Raw genomic sequence first — 27,115 nt, 5'->3', positions numbered from 1 at the left:
CTCTGTGGAATGATGTTTTTTAAAAGCAGACTGCAGTGACTCAAAAAGATTATTCCCAGTAAGGTGGTCTACGAGCTGCTGTGAAACCACCTTTTTCAGAAGTTTAGAGCAACATGATAGATTTGATATCAGCCTATAGTTTTTCAGCACACTACCGTTAGATTTCTTTAATCACTGCAGATTTGAAACATTTAGGATCCAGAGATTAATTGGAGAGTTGATGGTCTAGTGGTTAAAGCATTGGGCTTGTGACCAGAGGATCCTCGGTTCAAATCCCAGTCTGACTGGAAAATCACTAAGGGGCCTTGGGGTATTGTGAGTACCTTGTATGGCAGCACCCTCACATCAGGGTGAATGTGAGGCATTATTTATAAAGTGCTTTGAGCAAATGATGCAGGTAGAAAAGCGCTATATAAATGCAGTCCATTTAATGAGATTAATCATTTCCAGCACAGTTGCCCCAAGAATGGGCCACAGGTCTTTAAACAGTTTTGTTGGCATGGGATCAATAAGCAGGTTGTGCTTTTTGTAGAAGTTACGAGTTTCATCAGCATGCCTAATGAGATATGATCAAAATCTAGGTAATACCTCAGTAGTAGCGCCCACCTCAATAGCAGAGTGTAGTGACTGGGTTAAGGCATACTGGGATATGTTTAACGTAATGTTGTCTATTTTCTTCTCGAAGTAATCCAAGAAATCTTGTGCTGTAAAAAGGAGAGCGACTTACAGGTGGCTGTCCATGAATAAGTGTTGCCACTGTGTTGAACAAGAACTGAGTTATGTTTGTTTTTGTTGATCAAATCAGAGTAATAGGCCCGCAATGTAACCAGTAGTGCATGCTGATCGTCTAAGATAGCATCATGCCACGCGAGGTGGAATACGAGGTCTGTTAGAAAAGTATCGGCCCTTTTTATTTTTTGGAAAAACCTGATGGATTTGAATCACGTGTGCTTGCATGAGTAAACCTTGAACCTTCGTGCACATGCGTGAACTTTTTCACGCCTGTTGATTGCGTCATTTCCTGGTAAGCAGCCTTTGTGTGGGTGACGTTTGTGTGCTCGGCGGATTTTCATTTCAAGGAAAAAGACGGAATGACTGGAGCAGCGCCGCATCAAATTTTGCCAGAAACTGGGCGACGGCCAGGTGGAAACCATTCGGATAATTCAGACAGCTTTCGGTGACGATGCTATGGGCATCACACAAATTAAGGAGCGGTACAACCGGTTTAAAGACATCCGCACAATGGTGAAGAGCGCGCCACGCTCTGGTCAGCCATCAACATGCAGAAATGACCAGATCATTTCCAAAGTGAACGCTGTGGTGATGCGGGACCCTCGTGTGACTATCCGAGAAATTGCGGAAGAGGTGGACATCAACACTTTTTCAGCACATTCCACTGTGACAGAAAATTTGGCCATGAAAAGAGTGGCACTGAAATTCATGCCGAAGCTTCTGACGGCGGAGCAAAAGCACCTCCATGTTGAAGTCTCACAGGACATGCTGTGACATGCCCACCTCTTCCACAATTTCTCGGATAGTCACACGACTAAAAAGTCATTGAAAGCTGTCTGAATCATCCGAATGGTTTCCACCTGGCTGTCACCCAGTTTCTGGCAAAATTTGACGAGGTGCTGCTCCAGTCGTTCTTTTTCCTTGAAATGAAAATCCGCCGAGTGCACTGAACACATCCCACACAAAGGCCGTTTACCAGGAAATGATGCAATCAACAGGAGTGAAAAAGTTCATGTATGCGCATGAAGGTTCAAGGTTGGCTCATGCAAGCACATGTGATTCAAATCCATCAGGTTTTTGCAAAAAATAAAAAGGTCCGATACTTTTCTACCAGACCTCGTATTTCTTCTTTTTTTTTTTATAATTCAAGTATTTATTAGTGTTTCAGTTGGTACATGGCAAATCCAATATTACAGACCTCATGTTTACATGAGAAATACACACAAGAAAAACAAAAAACCAAGAGTCAGTTGGAACTGGGGTTGTAACTCAAAAACAGTGCAGGTAAGCACAAAGAAGTACATCATTATATAAACCTCTCAGGCATCAGTAACCACCACATTAAAGCATATTTAACCTATTATTGGGGTTATATTCCTATCTAAGAATTATTTGTCGTGATGTATGACCAAAAATGATCCCATACTGATACTATAGTTTTGTCCTTATTTTTAAGCTTGTTAAGCATGCACTCATAAGAAGCCATTTTTGTCATCTTATTGGCCCATTCTTTAACTTCTGGAGGGGTCTGTATTTTCCAGTGGGTTAGAATAACTCTAGCAGCTACTGAGACCCCTACCATGATGACTGAGAATTTCCCAGCAGAGATGTTAGGTATCTGTGCTCTATCCCCCAATAAACATAATCGGGGACAGGAAGGTAAGGGCTTCCCCAGCCAATCACTAAGAATTTGCACCACCTTTAACCAGAAGGGTTTTATAACCGTACACTCCCACAGACAGTGCATAAGAGTCCCAGCCTCATTACAGCATTTCCAGCATAATGGATTATTCATAAGGCCCAGTCTATGCAGCTTTGTTGGAGTCCAGTAGTATCTCTGAAGTATTTTATATTGTGTAAATTTACCTCTACATTCTCTTACAAATCTTCCATTTTCAGATATAATTTTAAACCACTCTTCATCTTTTAACACAGTTCCAATGTCTTTCTCCCATAAAACTTTCAAAGCTTTACAGCCATCACTGAGTGCTGAGTTGATTCTCCTGTAGAATGTTGAAGCTCGATGATGATGAGGTGGGAGATTCAAATAGTCCAAAATGGGACTGGCATCCGAAGACTGAGGCAGTGACTTCACACAATTCCTTATCTGAAGATATTTCCAAAAGTGTCCTTTACCCGTCAGAGAGTATTTTTGTAATATTTCATTATATGATATTAATACCCCATCCTTATAAAGATTTCCCAGTGTGGATCTTTTGTGATCGTGCCAATTCCTCCAGTAGATTGGTGCCCTTCCAATACAAATGGCTGAATTCCGCCAGAGTGAAGAATACAATTGTTTAGAAAATGACATTTTAAAACGTTTATGTGCCTTCATCCAGATTTCTTTTGAATGTGACATAATGGGATTGTCAGTTTCACCTGTAATTTGAGAGAGGCATTCTACAGGAGTGAATTGGCCAGACAAGGATTTCTCAATAGTTGCCCAGTGCAAATGATCTCGTCCCGACCAATATGAAGCAATTTTTGCCATTTCAAAGGAAATATAGTACCGTCTAGGGTCAGGTAAACCCAGCCCCCCTGCATCCCTTGGTAAACACAATTTAATTAGTTTTATTCTAGGCTTTTTCCCCTCCCAAAGGCACTGCTTAACCATCAATTCATATTGTTTGAATATGGAAGGTGATATAGTGACTGGCTGCATCATAAGAGGGTAATTGAACTGTGGTGAGATGATCATCCTGATTACATTCACTTTGCCCCAGAGTGTCAATTTCAATTTTCCCCATTTGTCTAAATTAACTTTCATGTTTTGTAAAATTGGTTCTAAATTTAATGCTGGCATTTCCTCCACTTCCCTACTCAATTTAATGCCCAAATATTTCATTCCTTTTGAAATCCATTTAAAACCAAATTTTGCCATTATGTTTCCACTATAAATGCCTGATATGGGCATTGCCTCAGATTTTGTCCAATTAATTTTGTATCCTGAAACTTTAGAATAAGATTGTATAGTATTCATCAATTGGGGTATTGATTTGTCTAGATCCTCTAACAGGACTAATATATGGTCTGCGTAAAATAGCAGTTTGTGCTCTATCCCACCACCTTCTATGCCCTTTATGTTCAGATTTCCTCTTATGGCAACTGCCAGTGGTTCTAGTGAGATATTGAACAATAAAGGTGAGAGGGGGCATCCTTGTCTCGTGGCTCTCTTTAGGCCAAAAAAGGGTGACATGACCCCATTAGTTATAACTGAAGCTTTGGGGCTTTTATATAAAATTTTGATCCACGTGATAAATGATGCGGAGAAGCCAAAAATAACTATAGCTGTAAATAAGAAATCCCACTGCACGCGGTCAAAGGTCTTCTCCGCATCGAGGGAGAGGGCCACAATAGGGTAATTTTTCTCGCGATTAAGGCTTATTAGATGCAGCAGTCTTCTCATATGATCAGTTGATGATCTATTTTTCATGAACCCTACTTGGTCCATATTTATAATATACGTCAATACTCTTTCTAAACGGGTGGCTAATATTTTAGTTAAAATTTTACAATCTACATTTAGTAAACTAACAGGCCGATAATTAGAGGGTTGTAATGGGTCTCTATCTTTTTTGGGGATAACTGTAATTAAAGCCTCATCAAAACTTGGAGGTAGAGCTCCTAATGCAAATGCTTCATTATATACATCCTTCAGCACCGGGGCTAAAATGTCTATAAACTGTTTATAATACTCAATGGGAAACCCATCTCCCCCGGGAGTTTTCCCATTCTTCATTCCAGCAATGGATTTACGAATTTCAGTTTCAGTTATGGGACCCTCTAATCGTTTTGCCTGTTCTGATGACAATTTAGGTAGATTTATTTTAGTAAAGAAATCATCAATTTCTATGTGATCAGGGTGTGAATCTGGAGTATATAAAGCTTTATAGTAATTTTGTAATACTTAATACATTTATTTCTTTAGTGTCAGTTTACGGAAGCGTATTGCATTCACTGGATAAAAAAATTTTTGACCACTGATCTCGTAATTATGAGAAAAGATCAGGTGTCTAAATAACTTTATGTATATACTTCCGTACTTCCAGTCCCTCAGCACAGACGTGAGCTGAGCTCAGCCGATGATAACACACTATAATCAAACACAAAATGTGGATTTTCCCCCTGAAGTGCTCCCGGATGAATGTCCAGGGAGGAGCACGGGGCAACTTCCAGCTTTCACTCACACAGACCCACCGACCACTGAGGGACACAGCGGGGCTCACTCCCACCCGGGCACATGGCAGTCTGTGTGCCTGAGCTGTGCCTCGCCTCGCTGGAGGAGTTTGATTCATCCAGCAACAGTTTAGTGGGAAATCCACACTTTGTGCGCGCCGTGGTGTGGATCACAATGCAGTGTCGGAAGTTACAAATTGGCCTATTTTCGATTATGACTCGGGCATTCTCACGCTTGGACTGGAAGTACGGAAGCAATTACACACACACACACACACACAGAAAATAAATAAATAAAAACAATCTTGATCTCATAATTACGGCGACGTGGAGCATAATTTCTTGTTATAACGTGAAAATACCGCATCATGAAATAACATGATAATTTCATATGATGAAATAACGTGATAAGTATCACGTTATAACGTGATAAATATCACGTTATAACATGAAACTTTTCACGTAATTGCATGATACTGAGCCAAATATATATTAGGGCTTGGCAGCTCAGAGCTTCCGTACGTAAGAAAGAGAGCGACGTCCAGCACGTCAGACTGGGCTTTCCGCCGGAACAATCCCAAGGACTTGAGATGCCTGCAGTGTTGACATACTAATATTAATATCATCCTCATTTTTAAGAAATATCAGTATTTCCCAGTGTCTCAGACCGAGAAGGCGGTAACAGCAGATTAACTGCGACAGCGCCATCATGCCCGCTGATCATTGAGGAAGCGCGCATACGGGGAAGCTGGAGACACCTGACCTCGTAATTACGAGATCTTATCTCGAAATTACGAGATCAGTGGTCTATTTTTTTTTTTATCCAGTGAATGCAATACGCTTCCGTATCAGTTACAATTAAATCTCCTTTTTTTAATTGCAGGTATTTGATTCCCAGAGTTACGCTGTTTAAGCTGTTTAGCCAACAATTTGCCTGTTTTTTCCTCCTTCTTCATAAAAGGATGTTCCCAATCTAAATAAGGCATATTGTACTTTCTTATTGTATATTTCCTGCAGTTCAAATTTAAATTTACAAATTTCCTGAAATTTAATGTTTGTAAAATTAACTGATAATTCTCTCTCAAGCAGCTTGATTTTAGTTTCCAGATCTTTTATCTTGTTCAAGTCTTCCTTCTTTTTCTTTGATGCATGTGCAATAATTTTACCACGAATGTATGCTTTTGATGCTTCCCATTCAGTTGATCGTCTGGAGGTACTGCCCAGATTGATTTCTAAATATGTCTGAATATCCTCCTTTAAAGACAAGCAAAATTTTTCATTAGTCAGTAAGGATGTGTTCAGTCTCCATCTACCCCTTTTCTCAGCGTCATTATTAATGTAAATGCCCAGTTCCATCACTGCATGATCAGAGAGAACAATTGAGTTAATTTTGCAAAATAATACATGTTTAGTTAAATTGTTTGATATCAAAATCATATTAATTCTAGAATACGATTTATGACAATGAGAAAAGAAAGAAAGAAAGTGTATTTGTGGGTTGGTCAAACGCCAAATGTCCACCAAGCTGTTATCTTCACTTAACATATGTATTGCAGCTCTGTCCTTAGGCACTGATGAGCCAGAAAAGGTATTTTTATGGATATATGGGTCCCAGACCTGATTATAATCTCCTGCTAAAATTATCTCTCCTTCCATTTCCCCCAAAGTTTTATTCACTTCATGAAAGAAACCTGCGTCCCCTAATGTTAGTGCATAAATATTGCATAATAATATATTTTTTCCATTAATTACAGCCTGAAGACAGAGCATTCTACCCTCCTTATCTTTTATTTGTTTAACCAGAGTAAATGACAAATTTTTATGTATGAGAATGACCACCCCATTACGTTTACTCGAAAAAGAGCTATGAAAGACCTTTCCCACCCATCCAAATTGTAACTTCATAGTCTCCTCTGCCTGAAAGTGTGATTCCTGTATAAATGCAACATCTGCTTTATTTTGTTTAAGATATGTCATTATTTTACCCCTCTTGAGTGCATTACCACACCCCTTTATATTCCAGCTTATACATTTAACATAATTATTAGCCATTCAATACACATATAATGATGTAACATCCCCAGTTCCAGAATGAAGTTTTTAAAATATCTTTTTTTTTTTTGTCAGTACCAGACATTTTTGAAAAAAATAAAAAATAAAAATAAAAAATTAAGCATAAACTTAAAATGTCCTCCCAAAAGAGGAGGCCTTGCCAAACCCTGGCGTGTAAAAAAAAAAAAAAAAAACACCATAAAGTCAATGAACTGAGTTAAACTAATTAAGGTCCGTGGGGTACCCCCCCCCCCCCCGCCCAGAGGAGTGTCCTCCCGGCTGCTGGTTGCTAGGTGACAGCCTGTGTCAGCTCAACACTCACCCGCCTTCATTCTCCTCATCCATAACACACATTATCCCGTTACTTTCTTTACATGTTGTTGCAGTGTCGCTTTATGAAGTTTTCTGCCTCATCTGCGTTTGTGAAGCGTTGATTCTTGCCCATCCACGTGAATCTCAATGTTGCAGGAAAAGCCAGTGTTGTGCTGTTGCAGGGCTCTCTTTGCAGATAGAAACGTCTTCCTCTTCTCAGCCAGCTCCTTGGTTAGGTCGGGGAATATCGACAACTTGTGTCCCTCCCAAGTGATCCCTCGCTTCACCGCCACAGCTCTCAGCACTTTCTCACGCGCTGACTGCCTCAAAAAACGGATCACAACGGGCCGCGGCGACTGATCCCCATTTGGCATTTGTGTCCCCACTCTATGAAGGCGCTCAATCTCAAATTTAGCCTCGGGGTTAATGCCCAGTGCTTCACTCAGTAACTTTTTCACACGTGTCAAGCAAGCCATTAGTCCCATAGGTTTCTTTCAAGCCAACTAGTCTGACGTTGTTTCTTTTACTGTGGTTTTCAAGTGATTGCACACGGTCCCACAGTATCGCCATCTTCTTCTCCATGTCACTGCTGCTTGTTGCCAGGTGCTGCATGGTATCCTCCAGTTCAGAGATGCGTCCCTCCGCCTCTCCCATTCGTATCTGCAGTCCGCCCACAGATTCTTTTATGGTTGACACATCAGACCCACCTTCTGTCAATTTAGCAACCACTTTAGTGATTTCGGCGAAAACATTCTTCAAAGTTATCTCATCGTGCCTCTCACTCGAAGTTTTCTCCCCTTCGTCCTCCACTTCATTTTCGTTAGCCGCTAATGTTAGCTTGCCTCGAGTGGTCATGCGGTTCGCGTTTTAAAATACTTTGACGTCGTCATTTTCAAAAAAAATATTGCACAAAGCAACCAAAACACTTTCTGGATAATGCGAAACAGTTTTCAGCTCAAGAAAGGCGGTTTCTCCTGAAATATAGTTTAAAAATGTGACGGTCAGCGAGAGCCTCTCTAGAGAGCTGCCATCCTGCTCGGCGTACCCACGTGACTCCAGACCTCGTATTTCTAATTTTGAACTAAGCCATATCCATTCTAGACCTCTAGCCTTATGCTTGAGGTCACACAGGTAATCACTGAACCAAGGTGACTGTCTGCAAATATAACTTTGTCTTTGTTAAAACAGATTTTAAAAAATATCACAGAATAACGTTATTTAGGAACCAGTATCAAAGTCAAGGTATCACCACTGGTATCTTAACATTTTGAACAAATACCCTTCTTGGGTCACAGAGGAAGCCCCAATTCACACCTTGGCACATCCCTTAGTTTGCAGTTTCCTCTGTGACACACTTTATTGTCTGATCACAGCCGCTCTACTCACCATAGCCAGATCAGAGCTCGGCGAAGAACTACTAAAGGGATCTGTTTCTCCTTCCTGAGAAGCAAAAGGATCAGCATCTCCCAGCTTGTGGATTTTTCCTCCAAAAGGGTGGGCATCATTCACATTGTTCCCTGTGGAGCTGAATGGATCTTTGGGTGGTAAACATGTGGTGGCAGGTGTGGAGGTGAAGGGGTCTGGTTCTGCCACTGGTGCAGCTATTGTGTCATTTAATTTGGCACCAAACAGGTCTTGTTGTACTGGGCCAGTAGTGGCACCAAATGGGTCAGCTGGGGCAGAAAAAAGATCATCTGAGGAAAAAGGGGCACTGGTGGTTGGAACAAAGAAGGCATCTGCAGCAAACGGGTCTGAGCCTTTGAATGGATCTCCTCCAAAAGGATCTGATTTTACATTTTAAAAACAAAACAAAAAGATTAGATTTGACATTTTTTCCCCATTCACATAAAGATCAATCTTCATCACATACAGTGCATCTGGAAAATATTTACTACGCTTCAGTTTTTCCACATTCTGTTATGTTACAGCCTCAAACCAAAATGAATGTAGTTAATTTTTTTCCTCAAAATTCTATACATATAATATCCAATAATGACAATGTGAAATAGTTTTTTTTCCTTCCAGAAGGACAACCATCTCTGCGGCAATACACTAGTCAGGCCTTTATGTTAGAGTGACCAGATGGAAGCCACTCCTTAGTCAAAGGCACATGGCAGCCCACCTGGAATTTGCCAAAAGACACCTGAAGGACTCTGAGACCATGAGAAACAAAATTGTCTGGTCTGATGAGACAAAGACTGAACTCTGTGGTGTGAATGCCAGGCATGATGCTTGGAGGAAACTAGGCACCATCCCTACAGTGAACCATGGTGGTGGCAGCATCATGCTGTGGAGATGTTTTTCAGTGGCAGGAACTGGAAGAGTAGTCAGGAATGAGGGAAAGATGATGTACACAGACATCTTGAATGAAAACATGCTCCACAGTTCTCTTGACCTCAGACTGGGGCGATGGTTCATCTTTCAGGAGGACAATGGGCCTCATTCACCAATATCTTCTTAAGAATTTTCATAGATTCCCTCTTACGCTGTTGCTAAGAATGTTCTAAGAAAACTCTACGTCAGATTCATAGACATGTACTTAAACCACAGAATTGTTCGCAGCTGTGTTCTTGAATTGCTGAATCCCATCTCCTCGTAAACTGAAAGTGCGTGCCTGGTGAGCCTAATTAACGTATGATTAGCATAAGTAACAGACCATCAATGCCCATGAAAGGACATGAAACTGCATGACCGTGAGCAGACGTAGATTTCATAAAGAGGAAACAAAATGCTGAAAGCAAAAAGCAAATCAATTACAGCGCAACAGGCAAAGAGAATAAAAAAATTGGCAGTTCAGAGGTGGAGGTACTGCTCCAGGAAATCAGCCACAGGAACAAAATTCTATTCAGTAGTGGCCAAGTGGTTAATGCGCTTGGTTTCAGTTCAGAAGGCTCCGGGTTCAAATCCCACCCCTGCCATATTTCTCCATGTAATGTGGAGTTGCATCAGGAAGGGCATCCAGCGTAAAACCTGTGCCAATTCAACATGCAGATCCACCTTGGATTTGTTGTGGCGACCCCGAATGCAAACAAGGGAGCAGCCGAAGGGACTTACTAGTAGTTCAGGTTACACCAACACCAACAAAAAGGCAAGCATGGGAGGCTGTCACACATGCAGTGGATGCAGCATCTGGAGAAGGACGCACAACTGAGGAGTTGTAAAAGAAATTGTTCGATTTAAAATCCAAAAAAAAAAATCTCAAAATCCCAATGGGAGATACAGGGGACTCACGGGGGAACAGCAGACACCCAAAAGCTGTCCGAGCTGGACCAGCACATTGGGACCATCATCGGGGAGACAACACTTTCAGGTAGACTATGGGAAAATCTAAATAATTTTCTACTGAATTTTACCCCACCCTACTTCTTAGGAGTACCATTGACTGATGGCTGGATACAGACCTGGGCCCCGAGACAACGCTTTCATCCCCTCCCTGTGCGGCTGCTACTCCTCTTGGTTAATGTTAAACTGTTGGTACACTGTAAAAACTGAAGTTCACCAGCTGCTTTGAAAATGTGAGTTAATTCAACTGAATATCAGTTAACTCTCCTTAAAGATAAGCTTCGTTTCAACTCACAATTAGTGAAGACAATGGATAGCTTTAAGTTCAGATTTTAAAAACAAACTTGCATCCAACATCCTAAACTTGCCATTACAAGTGGAATAAATGACAAGAAATAAATTCACTTAACTTAATGGCGCCATCATTTTTACAGTGTACATTTAATTTATTTTAATATAAAAAATACTATGTAAATTACCAAAACATAACGTATAATAATGAACAGAAATATCACTGGAATATCGTATTTTAAATCACATTCATATAAGGAGACAACGCAATCAATGTGACAAAAATTCAGCATTGAAACTCTTAAGTGTTCGTAGGATTTGTCCTTACCCAAGAACAAATCCTCAATAGGAAAATATTCATGAACGTCATAATATTCGTAAAAACTCTGTAAGCAGGACTTGGGAACAGATTTGTTCTTAAGAACAGTTTGTGAATGAAGCCCAATGACCTTCAGCACACAAGCAAGATATCAAAGGAGTGGCTTCAGGACAACTCTGTGAATGTCCTTAAGTGTCCCAGCCAGAGCTCAGACCTGAATCTGATGGAACATCTCTGGAAAGATCTAAAAATGGCTGTGCACCGACGCTCCTCGTCCAACCTGATGGAGCTTGAGATGTGCTGCAAAGAGGAATGGGCAAAATTGCCCAAAGATAGGTGTGCCAAGCTTGTGGTATCATATACAAGAAGATTTGAGGCTGTAATTGCTGCTAAAGGTGCATGAACAAAGTATTGAGCAAAATGTGTAAATACCTATGTACATAAGTACATAAGTGTTGTGAGTAGAATTTTTTTGGAGAAAAAAATGAATTTACTCCATTTTGGAATAAGGCTGTAACGTAACAAAATGTGGAAAAAGTGAAGCACTATGAATACTTTCCGGATGGACTGTCCAATTTTTTTTTCCCCAGAGGCCTCACCTACAGCATCCGTTTTCCCAAAAGGATCACCTTTAAATGGATCATCTAGAAGATAAACAGAATCAAAAATGTTACTATGCTATCATTACACTGTCAAGGATTGAAACGGCTTGAATTAGAAATGTTATAATGGACAAAGGGCTTATTTAACTGTTGGTTACACAACTTAATATCTCTGAAATACAGTCAATATATGTAAAACCAATCACTTTCACAAATTCATTTTCAAGGTCTAAGTACCGTAAACGAAAGAAGACATCTGTACCCTGTTAATGAAAACTCTGATGTCTGAGGCAACTCACGGTCAGTAAAGGGGTCTGAATGGAAGAAGTCTATCTCAGGTAGGATGGGCACATTGGCTTGTGGTGCTGTGGAGCGAGTGTTGACCTGAGGAGGTAATAATGAGGGAGCAATTTCTTGGGAATCTGCAGCCTCAGGTTTTCTCTTGAGCTCTGGTGATTCAGCCTGCAGGACAGCAAAAGAGCTCCTCTTAATACACTGAATATTGTCGTAAATGAAACTAGCATACCACCCACATCTTGGATCGCCCATTGGAACAGACACGATTGAATCTTTATTACATTTTTGTGTTTGTATATGTATGTATGGGGAAGGGTGTTTGTATCTACATCTGTCCATTAATGACTGGATTACTCAGTACTGACTTTATTGCTTATTGTGAGGCTGAAAGCTTATTGTGTCCTGCATCAAAGTCGTGCTGTGCCGAACTCGTGGAGCACTCGTTCCCAGAGCAGAAGGTTGCTGGTTTGAGACCACCCCTGCTCATTCTCCATGTAATGTGGTGTTGTGTCAGGAACGGTATCCAGCGTAAAAAAAGAGAGAGAGAGAGAAAATAACTTCTGCCAAATCAACATGCAGATCTATACTGGATGTGGGTGACCCGAAGTTAACAAGAGTCATCTGGAGATGACATATGCCCCCACTCCCCACAAATCAGTAATTGAGTGGTGTCGGTGGATCACCCAAGTACACCCTTATGCAAAATATGAATGAAACTGATCAACTGGTTCTTGAGATATCGCACCAAGAAGCGAAAACAGATGGACGGACGGACATGCTGATCACTATATCCCCCTGTATGAAAAGGGAGAAGCTGAAATGACTTACTTACAGTTCTAACGTACAGAGTGGGGGCAAAGTCCACATAAAGTGCAATTCCAGACATCTCCACATTTACTCACGGACGGTTCGTTCACACGCGCACATGTGAACAATTAAAAGAAAGAGGAAAAAAAAAACTGTCTGGCTACAGGCAGTTAGTACCTTGTTCTCCCCTCAAACTCTCTCATCACTGTGTTAAGAAAAGGACAAAAAAGGACATAAGTCCTGCTCACAGACTGATTGCCAGAGACAGGACATGTCAACATCAAGTAGAACTCCGGACATTTCCACATTTGCTCACGGACAGTTTGTTCTCCACGCGCATCTTTCAGTCAAAGGAGGAAAGATAAACTATAAGAGAACTAAGAGCGCAGACCTGCAGCTCAGCACAAGAACAAATATAAACTAGAAGAGAAGTCAGAGTGGCTGCAGCCAAACTGTGCACTCTGATTCCTCTGTGCAAAGAACCTGCAGGCTGAGTCCACCTCCTCTCTGCCCCCTGCTGCGTGCACCTGACGCAGATATTCCTGCGTCGTCATGATGCAACAGGAAGCAACTGGCAGCAGCCCCGGTGTGAAAGGGGCTTTAGATCTACACTTTCAGTGACTTCCTGGATCTGGCCATCAGAATGCATCTGTATATGGTAAAAGTGTTGAACTTGTAGACATTCAATCATCTCTGCAGTGACATTCATGTCTCTGTGTCTCCAGCCTTTGAGATCAAGAGTTGCCTTGTGATGAAGTCCCTGGAAAGAGGCGTCTGGCAATGCCAAAATTACATCCGTGTAATTTTATGTCATGATTACATGTTTTTAAAGTGATAACTGCAATCACAATGAGTGGAGGGGCTGCAATTGCGCATCCACGTCGTTCAGATCTGCACACCTCGTTCTCTGCTTCAGTGATGTTCCTCGGGCTGCGGAATGCAGCTTTTCCACATTGATTTCCTCCAAAGCTTCACTTATAAATCTGCTGTGTGCATGCCTGCTGATGAACAGATTCAAGCTCTAATCAAAACCGATAAGAACCAGCCAGATAAAGGTGTTTTTTGATTCACCAGTTAAACTTTGATTCACTAAAAAGTGTGCGCTTTCTCTTGATTCATGCACAAGGTGAAGTGGAGCGGCCAGTGTTTGCTGCAGGGACCAGCACACAGCGCTGTGTTTTTGACAAAGGTACAAACATACTGCTTTGCTTTAAAAATGCCAAAAGTGTCTTTCAGAACATCAATAGTCCGTGTCTGTCTCCCTGTTTTATGCTGTGGACTAGCGGAGCAGATAACGATTAGAACAGCCAGCAAACCCTCTTTTTCTTCTTGTTTGTTCTGCAGCCCACACACAGACTGCAGGCTTTAGGTGCCGGGGCAGACCCACAGGGGTGGAGGATGGGAAAGGCCCCCCAAACCCCTTTGAAGACGTGGGTTTTTTGTGTGTGTGTTTTTTGTTTTTTTTTGCAAATAATAATAATAATAATAATGAGATTCAGCTAATTTGAAACATTTTTTATCATCATCATCATCATCTTACTATTTGTAATATTTAAGAATAAAGTAATGCAGTTTGAACCATGTTGACTTTAAAACCCAAGACTGGTTTGGACTTATTTTGTTTGAGTCAAGCGTGCTCAGTCGAGCTGGCTGAAACCCGACAGCTATGATCAGAAAACCTTTTGCCATGTTCTAGTGGTAATAAATAAATAACTTTTAAAAATCAGTATCTGTGTTTTAAGGTGAATTCAATCTTGCATCATCAACAGATTCCACGTATGTAAAAAGTAGTTCCATTTCATCCCTCCTGACCGCCAGAGGGCGGTGCTGAAAGCACTGAATGATAACCATAATCCTAACCCTAACCCTTCGCACATGCGCAGTTCGAGTAATAATACCAAAATAGTCACACCTGTGACACCACAGATGACCAATCACAGTGTATATAAGCATACCTCATCCGAGGCTCTGTTCATTTTTTTCTTCTCTCACGCGGTTCACTACTGTTGGCTTTCGTCGTTTTGTGCTGGATATTTATTGTGGTTTTGCCGTTGTTGGACACCCTTTCGCCTTTCCTTTTGGCAGGAGCAGCATTTTTTGCCCTCCTGGGGCTGTGACGGTTCTTGTTACTCTGTAAGTGTCTCTTTTATTCGCCATTACCGGTGATGACAGCGTGTTTGCCCCCTCTCCTGGTATTGCGCGTGTATACAGACATACATATATTGTTTCGAGCTACCTGGGTTAGCCTTCAGTCCTTTTGTTGTTTAGTTTTTGCCATTATCTCTGCAGGATACTGGTGCTGTGGCAAGTGTGGTAGGACATTGCGTTGCAGGCGTTAGCCCTAACGTCAAGGGAGCTTGGCCGAGTTATGCCTTTCCTTGTTCAGGCTTGTCGGCAGGTTTGGCTGGCGCAGTCTACCCTGACTGAGGCATGTCGGAGGACCATCTGTGGTGTTCCCGTGGAGCCAGGTGAGCTGTCTGGCCCGGCTGCCCTGAAGGCACTGGAGCGGACCATCCAGGCACAGCAGACTAGGCAGCATCTCTCTGGCCTCAACAGAACTGTGCCCCCGTAGCGTTCGAGGCATTTGTCTGTTGGCCATGAGGTGCAGCCACCCCCGCCTCGATACCGATCTGAGGGTTGTCAGCGGGGCTCTCAGCGGAGGCCGAGTGGTGATTTTCGTGAGCCAGTCCGCCACCCAACCAGGCAGACCCGAGCTTCGGATGGTAGCAGCCCATGCCTATTTTCATGTGCCTATTGCGGCAGACCACCGCCGCTTTCTGAGGTTTGCCTATCAAGGTCGTCATTGGCAGTTTCAGGTACTCCCGTTTGGCCTCTCCCTTTCTCCAAGGGCGTTTACTCGATGTGTAAAGGCAGCTCTCGGCCCGCTGCAAGCATGCGGAATGCAGATTCTGCCGTATCTTGACGATTGTCTTCTGTGCACCCCATCTCGAGCGTGTGCATCTCGGGATACGCATTGGCTGCTTGATCACGCATCCCAGTTGGGTCTCAAGGTCAACCTGGAGAAGAGTTGCCTTACTCCTTCTCAGACCACTGTTTTTCTCGGGGTGGCCTTGGATTCAACTTCCATGGAGGTTCGTCCATCCGTCCGCAGGATAGACGATATCCTCCAGTTGGTCAGTCATTTCAAACTAGGCAGGCGGTTTCCATACATAGCCTTCCTGCAACTTCTCGGCAAAATGACATCAGTTACTCGCGTAGTGCCATTGGGTTTGCTTTCGTTACGCCCTGTGCAGAGGTGGCTCAACAGCTTTCGTCTGGACCCCCGACTGCACAGACATCGCAAGCTCACGGTGACATGGTTGTGCCTCTGGGCCCTGGCTCCCTGAAGGAACAGGACTTATTTGTCCAGGTGTGTCCCGATGGGGCTAGTGGTGTACCGCAGAGAGGTGGTCACCATGGATGCCAGTTTCACGGGATGGGGCGCGGTCTGACAGCACAGAGTGGTTCAAGGGCTCTGGAGCCGAAGGGATCGCTTGAAACATATCAATGTGCTGGAGCTACGGGCAGTGCATCTAGCTCTGAGGCACTTTCGTCCCCACCTAGAGGGGAGACACATTCTGGTATGGTCGGACAACACCTCAGTTGTGTTGTCCGATCATCTCATTTTGCAAAAGTCTCCAGAGATCTTCTGGAATGGGCCTTTCCTCATCTGTCCACTCTGTGGGCAGAGTATCTACTGGGAGAGCAGAACCGAGCTGCGGACGTACTCTCTTGTCAGGCGCCTGCTCCAGGGAAGTGGTGTCTTCACGCCGATGTGGTGAGCATGATCTGGGACCTCTATGGTCGTGCAGAGGTGGATCTGTTTGCGACGGAAGTTTCGACTCATTGCCCTCTCTGGTTTTCCCTTACAGGGGTGTTGGGTGCGTTGGGTCAGGATGCGTTTGCTCATCCGTGGCCCAAGGTGCTCCTGTATGCTTTTCCTCCTCTTCCACTGATTTGGCCCACTCTACAGAGGATTCTCAGGGAGGGCCACAGACTGTTGCTGGTGGCTCCGTCCTGGCCCGCGCGTCCATGGTTTCCATTGCTACAGAGTTTTTGTCGAGGCGACCCATGGTGTCTTCCACCCAGGAGGGATCTTCTCTCTCAATTGGGGGGACAAATATGGCACCCCGATCCTCAACGCCTGAACCTGTGGGTGTGGCCGCTGGATGCCAGGGGTCAAGACTAACGGGGCTCACTGATCCTGTAAGGCGTACCATTTTGTCTGCCAGGGCACCTTCTACCCGGCAACAATATGACAACAGGTGGCGACTATTTTGTCAGTGGTGTTCTGCCCGCAGTGAGGTTCCAGTCACCTGTTCCATTTCTACTATTCTGGATTTTCTCTAATCTGCCCTTGATGATGGCTGCTCTCCCTCGACACTGAAGGTATATGTAGCAGCTATTTCATGTTACCATACTAGAGTGGATGGTTGTTCAGTTGGAAGCCATCATCTAGTTTCTCTTTTTCTACGTGGTGCTCGTTGGTTGCATCCACCGGCTGCCCCACGTGCACCAGCCTGGGATCTGACCCTGGTTCTCGAAGCACTTTGTCTTCCTCCGTTAGAGCCTTTGCCAGAGGCAGACCGCAAGTGGCTCTCGGGTAAGACTGCATTTTTGTTGGCCATCATCTCCGCTAAAAGAGTGGGTGAGTTACATGCTCTATCTGTCAGCCCCTCATGTTTCAGATGGGGTACCGATCGGGCTGATGTTACCCTGTGGCCGAACACGGCATTTTTGCCTAAGGCAGTGGTCTCCAAACTATTCCAGAAAGGGCCGAGAGGGTGCAGGTTTTCTTTGCAGCCACTGACTTCAGCAGGTGATTTCACTGATTAACATCCCTTTGAACAGGTGTGATGAGTTCATCAGTGAAAACACCTGCTGAAGTCAGTGGCTGCAAAGAAAACCTGGACCCTCTCGGCCCTTTCTGGAATAGTTTGGAGACCACTGGCCTAAGATGTTGTCCCGTGCTTATAGTAACAAGCCATTGAGATTGGCACGGTTTCGACCCCAGTTGTCTGAGTTCTTGTGTCCAGTGAGAGCACTGGAGGCGTATACTGCAGCTACTGAGAGTGTGAGATGCTCTAACCAGCTGTTTTTGTGTCATGGTGGTCTTAAGTTGGGCTTTCCTTTATCTAAACAATGTCTCTCTCATTGGATCGTTGATATCATCTGCCATGGCTATAATGCAGGGGGCTGTTTCCGGCCGGCCGGCGTGAAGGCTCACTCTACCAGGAATGTCTCTGCTTCCTGGGCAGCTATGAGAGGGGCTCTGCTGGATGCCATCTGCGCTACGGCATCATGGGCTTCCCCGAGTACGTTCACTCGTTTGTACAATGTAAATGTGGCCGACCCTCATCCTTTGAGTCGTGTGCTCCTGTCGGGGTCCTCTGGGTCTCCTCTGTGAGGTCGGTGCTCAGGATTCCTCGTGACATTGTTGGTATTAATCATGCAGTGCTTTCAGCACCGCCCTCTGGCTGTCAGGAGGGATGAAATGGAACGAAGGTTACGTATGTAACCACGGTTCTATGAATCCCGGATAACCACCAGAGATTCTCTGTCACTCGGAATCTCCGCGTTGCGTGAGAAGATTCTGTAGGAACAGAGCCTCGGATGACATATGCTTATATACACTGTGATTGGTCATCCGTGGTGTCACAGGTGTGACTATTTTGGTATTATTACTCAAACTGCGCATGCACGAAGTGATCATTCAGTGCTTTCAGCACCACCCTCTGGCGATCATCCGGGATTCATAGACCTGTGGTTACATATGTAACCTTCGTTTTTATATATGTAAATATTTATTGAGACCAAAACAAGTCCCCAGACCCCCACGACGTTCAAGATTTCTTATTCTCATATATGAAAATGGAAGGCAAAGTAGACTTTTTTTTTTTTTTTTACTGATCCACAAAAATTAGACAATCAGTATCCAATCCAAACCGTGGGTTTTGTGATGCATGACACCCCTCATTTATAGTGCATCTTGGTTTTTCAGTTAATTATATGTGAAAAATAAATACATAAATAAAATGTATTTGTTTTGGCAGGAACACCTAACAGAGAAAATACTATAATTTGCAAAAATACCCAAAAATTGACAACAGCGCAGGTATTTAGAAACCCAGGGACGAAAGTTGTTAGTTTCTTATGCCAGGAATTCAACCTTAAAGGCAGAGAAAATTCACTGATAAAATACAGCTGGGAAGATAGACTGGGCTATAATGATTAATGCGTATCAATGAAAATAAGGAGCGCTTACAACCGAAATATCTGCCTCCAAAAGTCCGCATTTAAGCAGAATTCATCCATCGACGATTTCATCGACGTCTGAGATGGAGTCTCTTCACCCAAAGGAATCAAATGGATTAATGGGATTATTAGCCATAAGATGATAAAAGTAAAACTACTTAAATCATTCTAAAGTCAGTTTTAAGCAGAAACGAGATGAAATTCCGTGACACTTTGAAATGTCCAACGCACAGTGAACACATCAGCTAGCAGGTCGTTTAGCCATGGCGCTCTGATTGCTTCCGCCGCCTTTTATGATGAAATAATGCTGAATTTATGTGGAAATGATTGTTGTACTAAAGCTTCAGATGTCTGTCGCTGAGATAGATCATGACTGGAGTGCAGTTTGAAGTAGAAACGAGGTGTTAATCCGTAAACTGTGTCATCAGGGGGACTGATTTTTTGGGGGACCGTTCGACCTGCGACAACGGTAACAGCTCAATAATCTTAAAAGAAACGTAGAAAAACAAACACTAGTTTCTAACCTCTGCGGACAATTCACGATTTGCAACCCTATTCACGTTTTGGGGGTTAACACCCTTCTATGCTGAAGAGCGACACTGGCGGAGTTTTGATTGTCTGTACCAATGTGACGTCACACATTGCTGTTATAGCAGATGGCATGGCTGCCTGCTGGTGGCTTTAGACCAGCCATACAAAAACGCTCATAACTTGATCACACATGCCTACAACTTTTCATATGGTCTCTCAATATCATAATCTACCAACCCAATCATAAATTATGTTAACTTTTCCATTCCTTTAATGCTGGTCGCTTACCTTTGGTGGGCTGGATTTCGGTGATTCTTCAGTATCATCTGTAACTTCTAGGGAGATATTGGCCGTTGGGCTACTGTATTCCTAGGGACATAAGAGATTATAACAATGACCGATGTTTCTCACAGATATTTTTCCAATATGCCAGAAGGAGCTCTTCATCAAATCTGGTCAGTAAAAAAACAAAACAAAGCATGTCTGTCTCATGCCTGCCTCTCTGAAATTCCAGCTTCATCGTGACACAATATACACCGGATGGATGTATTGAGCCAAGTTACAGTTAGCCTGCAAAGTGCAGCATGTTTCTGGGAACAACAGGATGAGCTCGGGGTGGGGATCATTACACAACTCACAATTTAATTATGAGTCACAGGGCTGCCAGTCGATTATAAAACAATGATTGATTAATCTTTTTTTTTTCTCTCTCTCTATACAGGATGCACTTTTTATGTCCGCCAAGAACGTAAAAAAATCTGTATTTATTAATTTGTCTGTCTGTCAGGAGGATCATGTCAAAACTACTGCACAGATTTTGACGAAATTTTCACCACAGATAGATATTAGGCCATGGAAGACTCCATTAAATTTTGGAGGTGATCCGGACCCAGATCAAGATTTCATTTTATATACGCTTTGAAGGATTATGTCAAAACTACTTCATGGATTCTCGCCAAATTTGCACCACAGTTAGATATTAGGGTATCGAAGACTGCATTGAATTTTGGAACTGATCTGGATTCAGATCCAGATTCTGGATCAAGATTTCACTTTATATAAGCTTTGAAGGATTATGTCAAAACTACTTCACAGATTCTCAATAAATTTGCACCACAGATACATATTATGCCATGGAAGACTCCATTAATTTTTGGAGGTGATCTGGATTCTGGATCAAGTTTCACTTTGTAGAAGTTTAAGGATTATGTCAAAACTACTTCACGGATTCTCACAAAATTTGCACCACAGATAGATGTTAGGGCATGGATTAAGATTTCACTTTATATACCCTTTGAAGGATTACGTCAAAACTACTTCATAGATTCTCACCAAATTTGCACCAGAGATAGATATAATGGCATGAAAGACTCCACTAAATTTTGGAGGTGATCTGGATCTCTGATATCTCTGATTACTCTTGTTTCTCAGTGTGACTACTTGGTACTTAAAAAAAATATATTTGTAATGATCCATTATGCATTTATTTCCAATACAGTCTTTAACAGCTCAGCCATATCTGTACCTGTGTGGCCCTCATTCACTGATTTTAAATTCTGAAACCTGGGGGGGGGGGGGGGGGGGGGGGGGGGGGTCAGCTGAACCTTTAACGTGCTTACAGAGGATGAAGATAAAAGTGATTTTCTTCCGCAGTGCAAACAAGCACCCCATCATGTGGCTGTTTCATTTGTTTGTTTAGATTCTGAAGTTAAAAACTAAGATTAGATTAAGAATAAATGCTTTGGTGTGTTGCACAGTCAAAAAACAGCTGTTTTTTTTTCCTCAGTTTTCATCATGTAAGCAGTGCGGATGTTGCAGCTGCTCTGTGGGTCATCTCCTCAGTTTATACTAAGCCTAAGGCTGCAACACAGCCGTACAGATAATGTACATAGGGCCCTGTCGCACCACAGCGATTTAGCCAGCATATGCTGACTGTATTAAAAATCAAAATCAAATCAATTTTATTTATATAGCGCCAAATCACCACAACAGTTGGCCCAAGGCGCTTTATATCGCAAGGCAAAAGCCATACAATAATTACAGAAAAACCCCAACAGTCAAAACGACCCCCAATGAGCAAGCACTTGGCAACAGTGGGAAGGAAAAACTCCATTTTAACAGGAAGAAACCTCCAGCAGAACCAGGCTCAGAGAGGGGCAGTCTTCTGCTGGGACTGGTTGGGGCTGAGGGGAGAGAATCAGGAAAAAGACATGCTGTGGAAGACAGCAGAGATCAATCACTAATGATTGAATGCAGAGTGGTGCATACAGAGCAAAAAGAGAAACACTCATGGGAACCCCTCCAGCAGTCTAAGTCTATAGCAGCATAACTAAGGGATGGTTCGGGGTCACCTGATCCAGCCCTAACTATAAGCTTTAGCAAAAAGGAAAGTTTTAAGCCTAAGCTTAAAAGTAGAGAGGGTGTCTGTCTCCCTGATCCGAATTGGGAGCTGGTTCCACAGGAGAGGAGCCTGAAAGCTGAAGGCTCTGCCTCCCATTCTACTCTTACAAACCCAAGGAACTACAAGTAAACTTGCAGTCTGAGAGCGAAGCGCTCTATTGGGGTGATATGGTACTAAGAGGTCCTTAAGATAAGATGGGACCTGATTATTCAAAACCTTATAAGTAAGAAGAAGAATTTTAAATTCTATTCTAGAATTAACAGGAAGCCAATGAAGAGAGGCCAATATGGGTGAAATATGATCTCTCCTTCTAGTCCCCATCAGTACTCCAGCTGCAGCATTTTGAATTAACTGAAGGCTTTTCAGGGAACTTTTAGGACAACCTGATAATAATGAATTACAATAGTCCAGCCTAGAGGAAATAAATGCATGAATTAGTTTTTCAGCATCACTCTGAGACAAGACCTTTCTAATTTTAGAGATATTGCGCGAATGTAAAAAAGCAGTCCTACATATTTGCTTAAGATGCGCATTGAAGGACATATCCTGATCAAAATGACTCCAATATTTCTCACAGTATTACTAGCGGTCAGGGTAATGCCATCCAGAGTAAGAATCTGGTTAGACACCATGTTTCTAAGATTTGTGGGGCCAAGTACAAGAACTTCAGTTTTATCTGAATTTAAAAGCAGGAAATTAGAGGTCATCCATGTCTTTATGTCTGTAAGACATTCCTGCAGTTTAACTAATTAGTGTGTCCCCTCTGGCTTCATGGATAGATAAAGCTGGGTATCATCTGCGTAACAATGAAAATTTAAGCAATGCTTTCTAATAATCCTGCCTAAGGGAAGCATGTATAAAGTGAATAAAATTGGTCCTAGCACAGAACCTTGTGGAACTCCATAATTAACCTTAGTCTGTGAAGAAGACTCAATATATGATTGACCACCGCAGCGCAGTGCCTTTAATACCTATGGCATGCTCTAATTTCTGTAATAAAATTTTATGGTCAACAGTATCAAAAGCAGCACTGAGGTCTAACAGGACAAGCACAGAGATGAGTCCACTGTCTGAGGCCATAAGAAGATCATTTGTAACCTTCACTAATGCTGTTTCTGTACTATGATGAATTCTAAAACCTGACTGAAACTCTTCAAATAGACCATTCCTCTGGAGATGATCAGTTAGCTGTTTTACAACTACCCTTTCAAGAATTTTTGAGAGAAAAAGATGGTTGGAGATTGGCCTATAATTAGCTAAGATAGCTGGGTCAAGTGACGGCTTTTTAAGTAATGGTTTAATTATTGCCACCTTAAAAGCCTGTGGTACATAGCCAACTAATAAAGATAGATTGATCATATTTAAGATCGAAGCATTAATTAATGGTAGGGCTTCCTTGAGCAGCCTGGTAGGAATGGGGTCTAATAGACATGTTGATGGTTTGGAGGAAGTAACTAATGAAAATAACTCAGACAGAACAATCGGAGAGAAAGAGTCTAACCAAATACCGGCATCACTGAAAGCAGCCAAAGATAACGATATGTCTTTGGGATGGTTATGAGTAATTTTTTCTCTAATAGTTAAAATTTTATTAGCAAAGAAAGTCATGAAGTCATTACTAGTTAAAGTTAAAGGAATACTCGGCTCAATAGAGCTCTGACTCTTTGTCAGCCTGGCTACAGTGCTGAAAAGAAACCTGGGGTTGTTCTTATTTTCTTCAATTACTGATGAGTAGTAAGATGTCCTAGCTTTACAGAGGACTTTTTTATAGAGCAACAGACTTTTTCCAGGCTAAGATATTCTACATTAGTGAGACGCCATTTCCTCTCCAACTTACGGGTTATCTGCTTTAAGCTGCGAGTTTGTGAGTTATACCACGGAGTCAGGCACTTCTGATTTAAGGCTCTCTTTTTCAGAGGAGGTACAGCATCCAAAGTTGTGCTCAATGAGGATGTAAAACTATTGACGAGATAATCTATCTCACTCACAGAGTTTAGGTAACTACTCTGCACTGTGTTGGTATATGGCACTGGAGAACATAACAAAGAAGGAATCATATCCTTAAACCTAGTTACACGCTTTCCGAAAGACTTCTACTGTAATGAAACTTATTCCCCACTGCTGGGTAGTCCATTAAAGTAAATGTAAATGTTATTAAGAAATGATCAGACAGAAGGGGGTTTTCAGGGAATAATGTTAAGTCTTCAATTTCCATACCATAAGTCAAAGCAAGATCTAAAGTATGATTAAAGTGGTGGGTGGACTCATTTACATTTTGAGCAAAGCCAATTGAGTCTAATAATAGATTAAATGCAGTGTTGAGGCTGTCATTCTAAGCATCTATGTGGATGTTATAATCGCCCACTATAATTATCTTATCTGAGCTAAGCACTAAGTCAGACAAAAGGTCTGAAAATTCACAGAGAAACTCACAGTAACGACCAGGTGGACGATAGATAATAAATAAAACTGGTTTTTGGGACTTCCAATTTAAATGGACAAGACTAAGAGTCAAACTTTCAAATGAAAGCTCTGTCTGGGTTTTTGATCAATTAATAAGCTGGAGTGGAAGATTGCTGCTAATCCTCCCCCTCGGCCTGTGCTACGAGCATTCTGACAGTTAGTGTGACTCGGGGGTGTTGACTCATTTAAACTAACATATTCATCCTGCTGTAACCAGGTTTCTGTAAGGCAGAATAAATCAATATGTTGATCAATTATTATATCATTTACTAACAGGGACTTAGAAGAGAGAAACCTAATGTTTAATAGACCCCATTTAACTGTTTTAGTCTGTGGTGCAGTTGAAGGTGCTATATTATTTTTTTCTTTTTGAATTTTTATGCTTAAATAGATTTTTACTGGTTGTTGGTGGTCTGGGAGCAGGCACCGTCTCTACGGGGATGGGGTATTGGGGGGATGGCAGGGGGAGAGAAGCTGCAGAAAGGTGTGTAAGACTACAACTCTGCTTCCTGGTCCCAACCCTGGATAGTCACAATTTGGAGGGTTTAATAAAATTGGCCAGATTTCTAGAAATGAGAGCTGCTCCATTCAAAGTGGGATGGATGCCGTCTCTCCTAACAAGACCAGGTTTTCCCCAGAAGCTTTGCCAATTATCTATGAAGCCCACCTCATTTTTTGGACACCACTCAGACAGCCAGCAATTCAAGGAGAACATGAAGCTAAACATGTCACTCCCGGTCCGATTGGGGAGGGGCCCAGAGAAAACTACAGAGTCCGACATTGTTTTTGCAAAGTTACACACCGATTCAATGTTAATTTTAGTGACCTCTGATTGGAGTAACCGGGTGTCATTACTGCCGACGTGAATTACAATCTTACCAAATTTACGCATAGCCTTAGCCAGCAGTTTCAAATTTCCTTCAATGTCGCCTGCTCTGGCCCCCGGAAGACAATTGACTATGGTTGCTGGTGTTGCTAACTTCACATTTCTCAAAACAGAGTCGCCAATAACCAGAGTTTGTTCCTCGGCGGGTGTGTCGCCGAGTGGGGAAAAACAGTTAGAGATGTGAACGGGTTGGTGGTGTACAGGGGGCTTCTGTTTAGGACTACGCTTCCTCCTCACAGTCACCCAGCCGGCCTGCTTTCCCGGCTGCTCAGGATCCGCTGGGGGACAGCTAACGGCGGCTAAGGTACCTTGGTCTGCACCGACTACAGGGGCCTGGCTAGCTGTAGGATTTTCCAAGGTGCGGAGCCGAGTCTCCAATTCGCCCAGCCTGGCCTCCAAAGCTACGAATAAGCTACACTTATTATAAGTACAGTTACTGCTAAAGGAGGCCGAGGAATAACTAAACATTTCACACCCAGAGCAGAAAAGTGCGGGAGAGACAGGAGAAGCCGCCATGCTAAACCGGCTAAGAGCTAGTAGCTGCGCTAAGCTAGCAGATTCCTAAAAACACACAAAGTGAATAATGTGTAAATAATTTAGAGGTGATTCAGCAGAGAGAGTGCTTTAGTTAAGGCACGTGAAGATTACACTGTGAAACAAATCATTAATGCTGGCATACATTTAATAAATTATGCAGCTGTTACATCTTGACAATTTAATCAGCGTATGCTAACAGTCCCGTTTCCACAGAGTAGTTTGCGCCAGTACTGCACGATGTCGTGCAGGTCAGAACAGTTAAGTCTGGCTTGGGTTTGTTTAATATTGACAAGCACGTCACTGAGCACTGTCGCGCCGTGTCTCCGCTCCACACAGCCGCAAAACAGAGTAATTTAACATTATTTTATTTTTGTCTTTGTGGATCATAGGATTTATTTACATCATGTGCAGAATGCTTATGAGTCAATTGACGGCTGCGGTAAACACCGCTGTGAATGACTGATGCACTTTGACAATTTCAAAGTGCCAGTATCACGGTCTGATCGGTTCCTCCTGTCTGACTGCAACACTGGCTGAAAAACGCACCTGGAGCAGAAAAACCATAGATCTCTGCTCCCCTCCACAGCATGTCTTTTTCCTGGTTCTCTCCCTCAGCTCCAACCAGTCCCAGTAGAAGACTGCCCCTCCCTGAGCCTGGTTCTGCTGGAGGTTTCTTCCTGTTAAAAGGGAGTTTTTCCTTCCCACTGTAGCCAAGTGCTTGCTCACAGGGGGTCGTTTTGACCGTTGGGGTTTTACATAATTATTGTATGGCCTTGCCTTACAATATAAAGCGCCTTGGGGCAACTGTTTGTTGTGATTTGGCGCTATATAAAAAAATTGATTGATTGATTGATTGATTGTTTCCAGCCACGACAAGGAATTGAAATATTTTCAGGCGTCGTTCATCAGGATGTTTTAGGTGGATACGTTTTTGTCAGGCTGTGATGGTGAACCTGACTGAAACAACGTAACAGTTAAGATTAAGACTTTATATTTAGTCCATGTGTGAATGTTTCGTCTGTTTGCATGAGGACTACTGCTCTCAGCCAATCAATGGACAACATTAATGGATGTATTTCAACTTATGAGTAAATTACAACAAATGTGTGTCAACAATCGCATAACCTACCAACAACTTATGTCCGGCATGTGTGGGACGTATGAGTCAT

The 27,115-nt window shown here is 42.6% G+C and overlaps 1 protein-coding gene across 5 annotated transcripts in view; it reads right to left on the bottom strand.

Moving 5' to 3' along the window:
- eps15 (epidermal growth factor receptor pathway substrate 15) overlaps window positions 1–27,115 on the bottom strand; it is a 119,052-nt gene that overhangs the window by 20,245 nt on the left and 71,692 nt on the right. For all 5 annotated transcript variants that reach the window (XM_034179702.1, XM_034179703.1, XM_034179706.1 and 2 more), the window contains exons 17-20: window positions 19,948–20,028; window positions 12,069–12,231; window positions 11,767–11,811; window positions 8,662–9,059 (exon numbers count right to left, since the gene is read on the bottom strand). In XM_034179702.1, coding sequence (XP_034035593.1) covers window positions 8,662–9,059; window positions 11,767–11,811; window positions 12,069–12,231; window positions 19,948–20,028 — 687 coding nt within the window. The remainder of the gene's footprint in view (window positions 1–8,661; window positions 9,060–11,766; window positions 11,812–12,068; window positions 12,232–19,947; window positions 20,029–27,115) is intronic.

Source organism: Thalassophryne amazonica, chromosome 10 (assembly GCF_902500255.1).
Source record: "Thalassophryne amazonica chromosome 10, fThaAma1.1, whole genome shotgun sequence".
NCBI lineage: Eukaryota > Metazoa > Chordata > Actinopteri > Batrachoidiformes > Batrachoididae > Thalassophryne > Thalassophryne amazonica.
The sequence above is the reverse complement of the archived record's forward strand: the minus strand, read 5'-3'. Positions and strand labels throughout refer to the sequence as shown.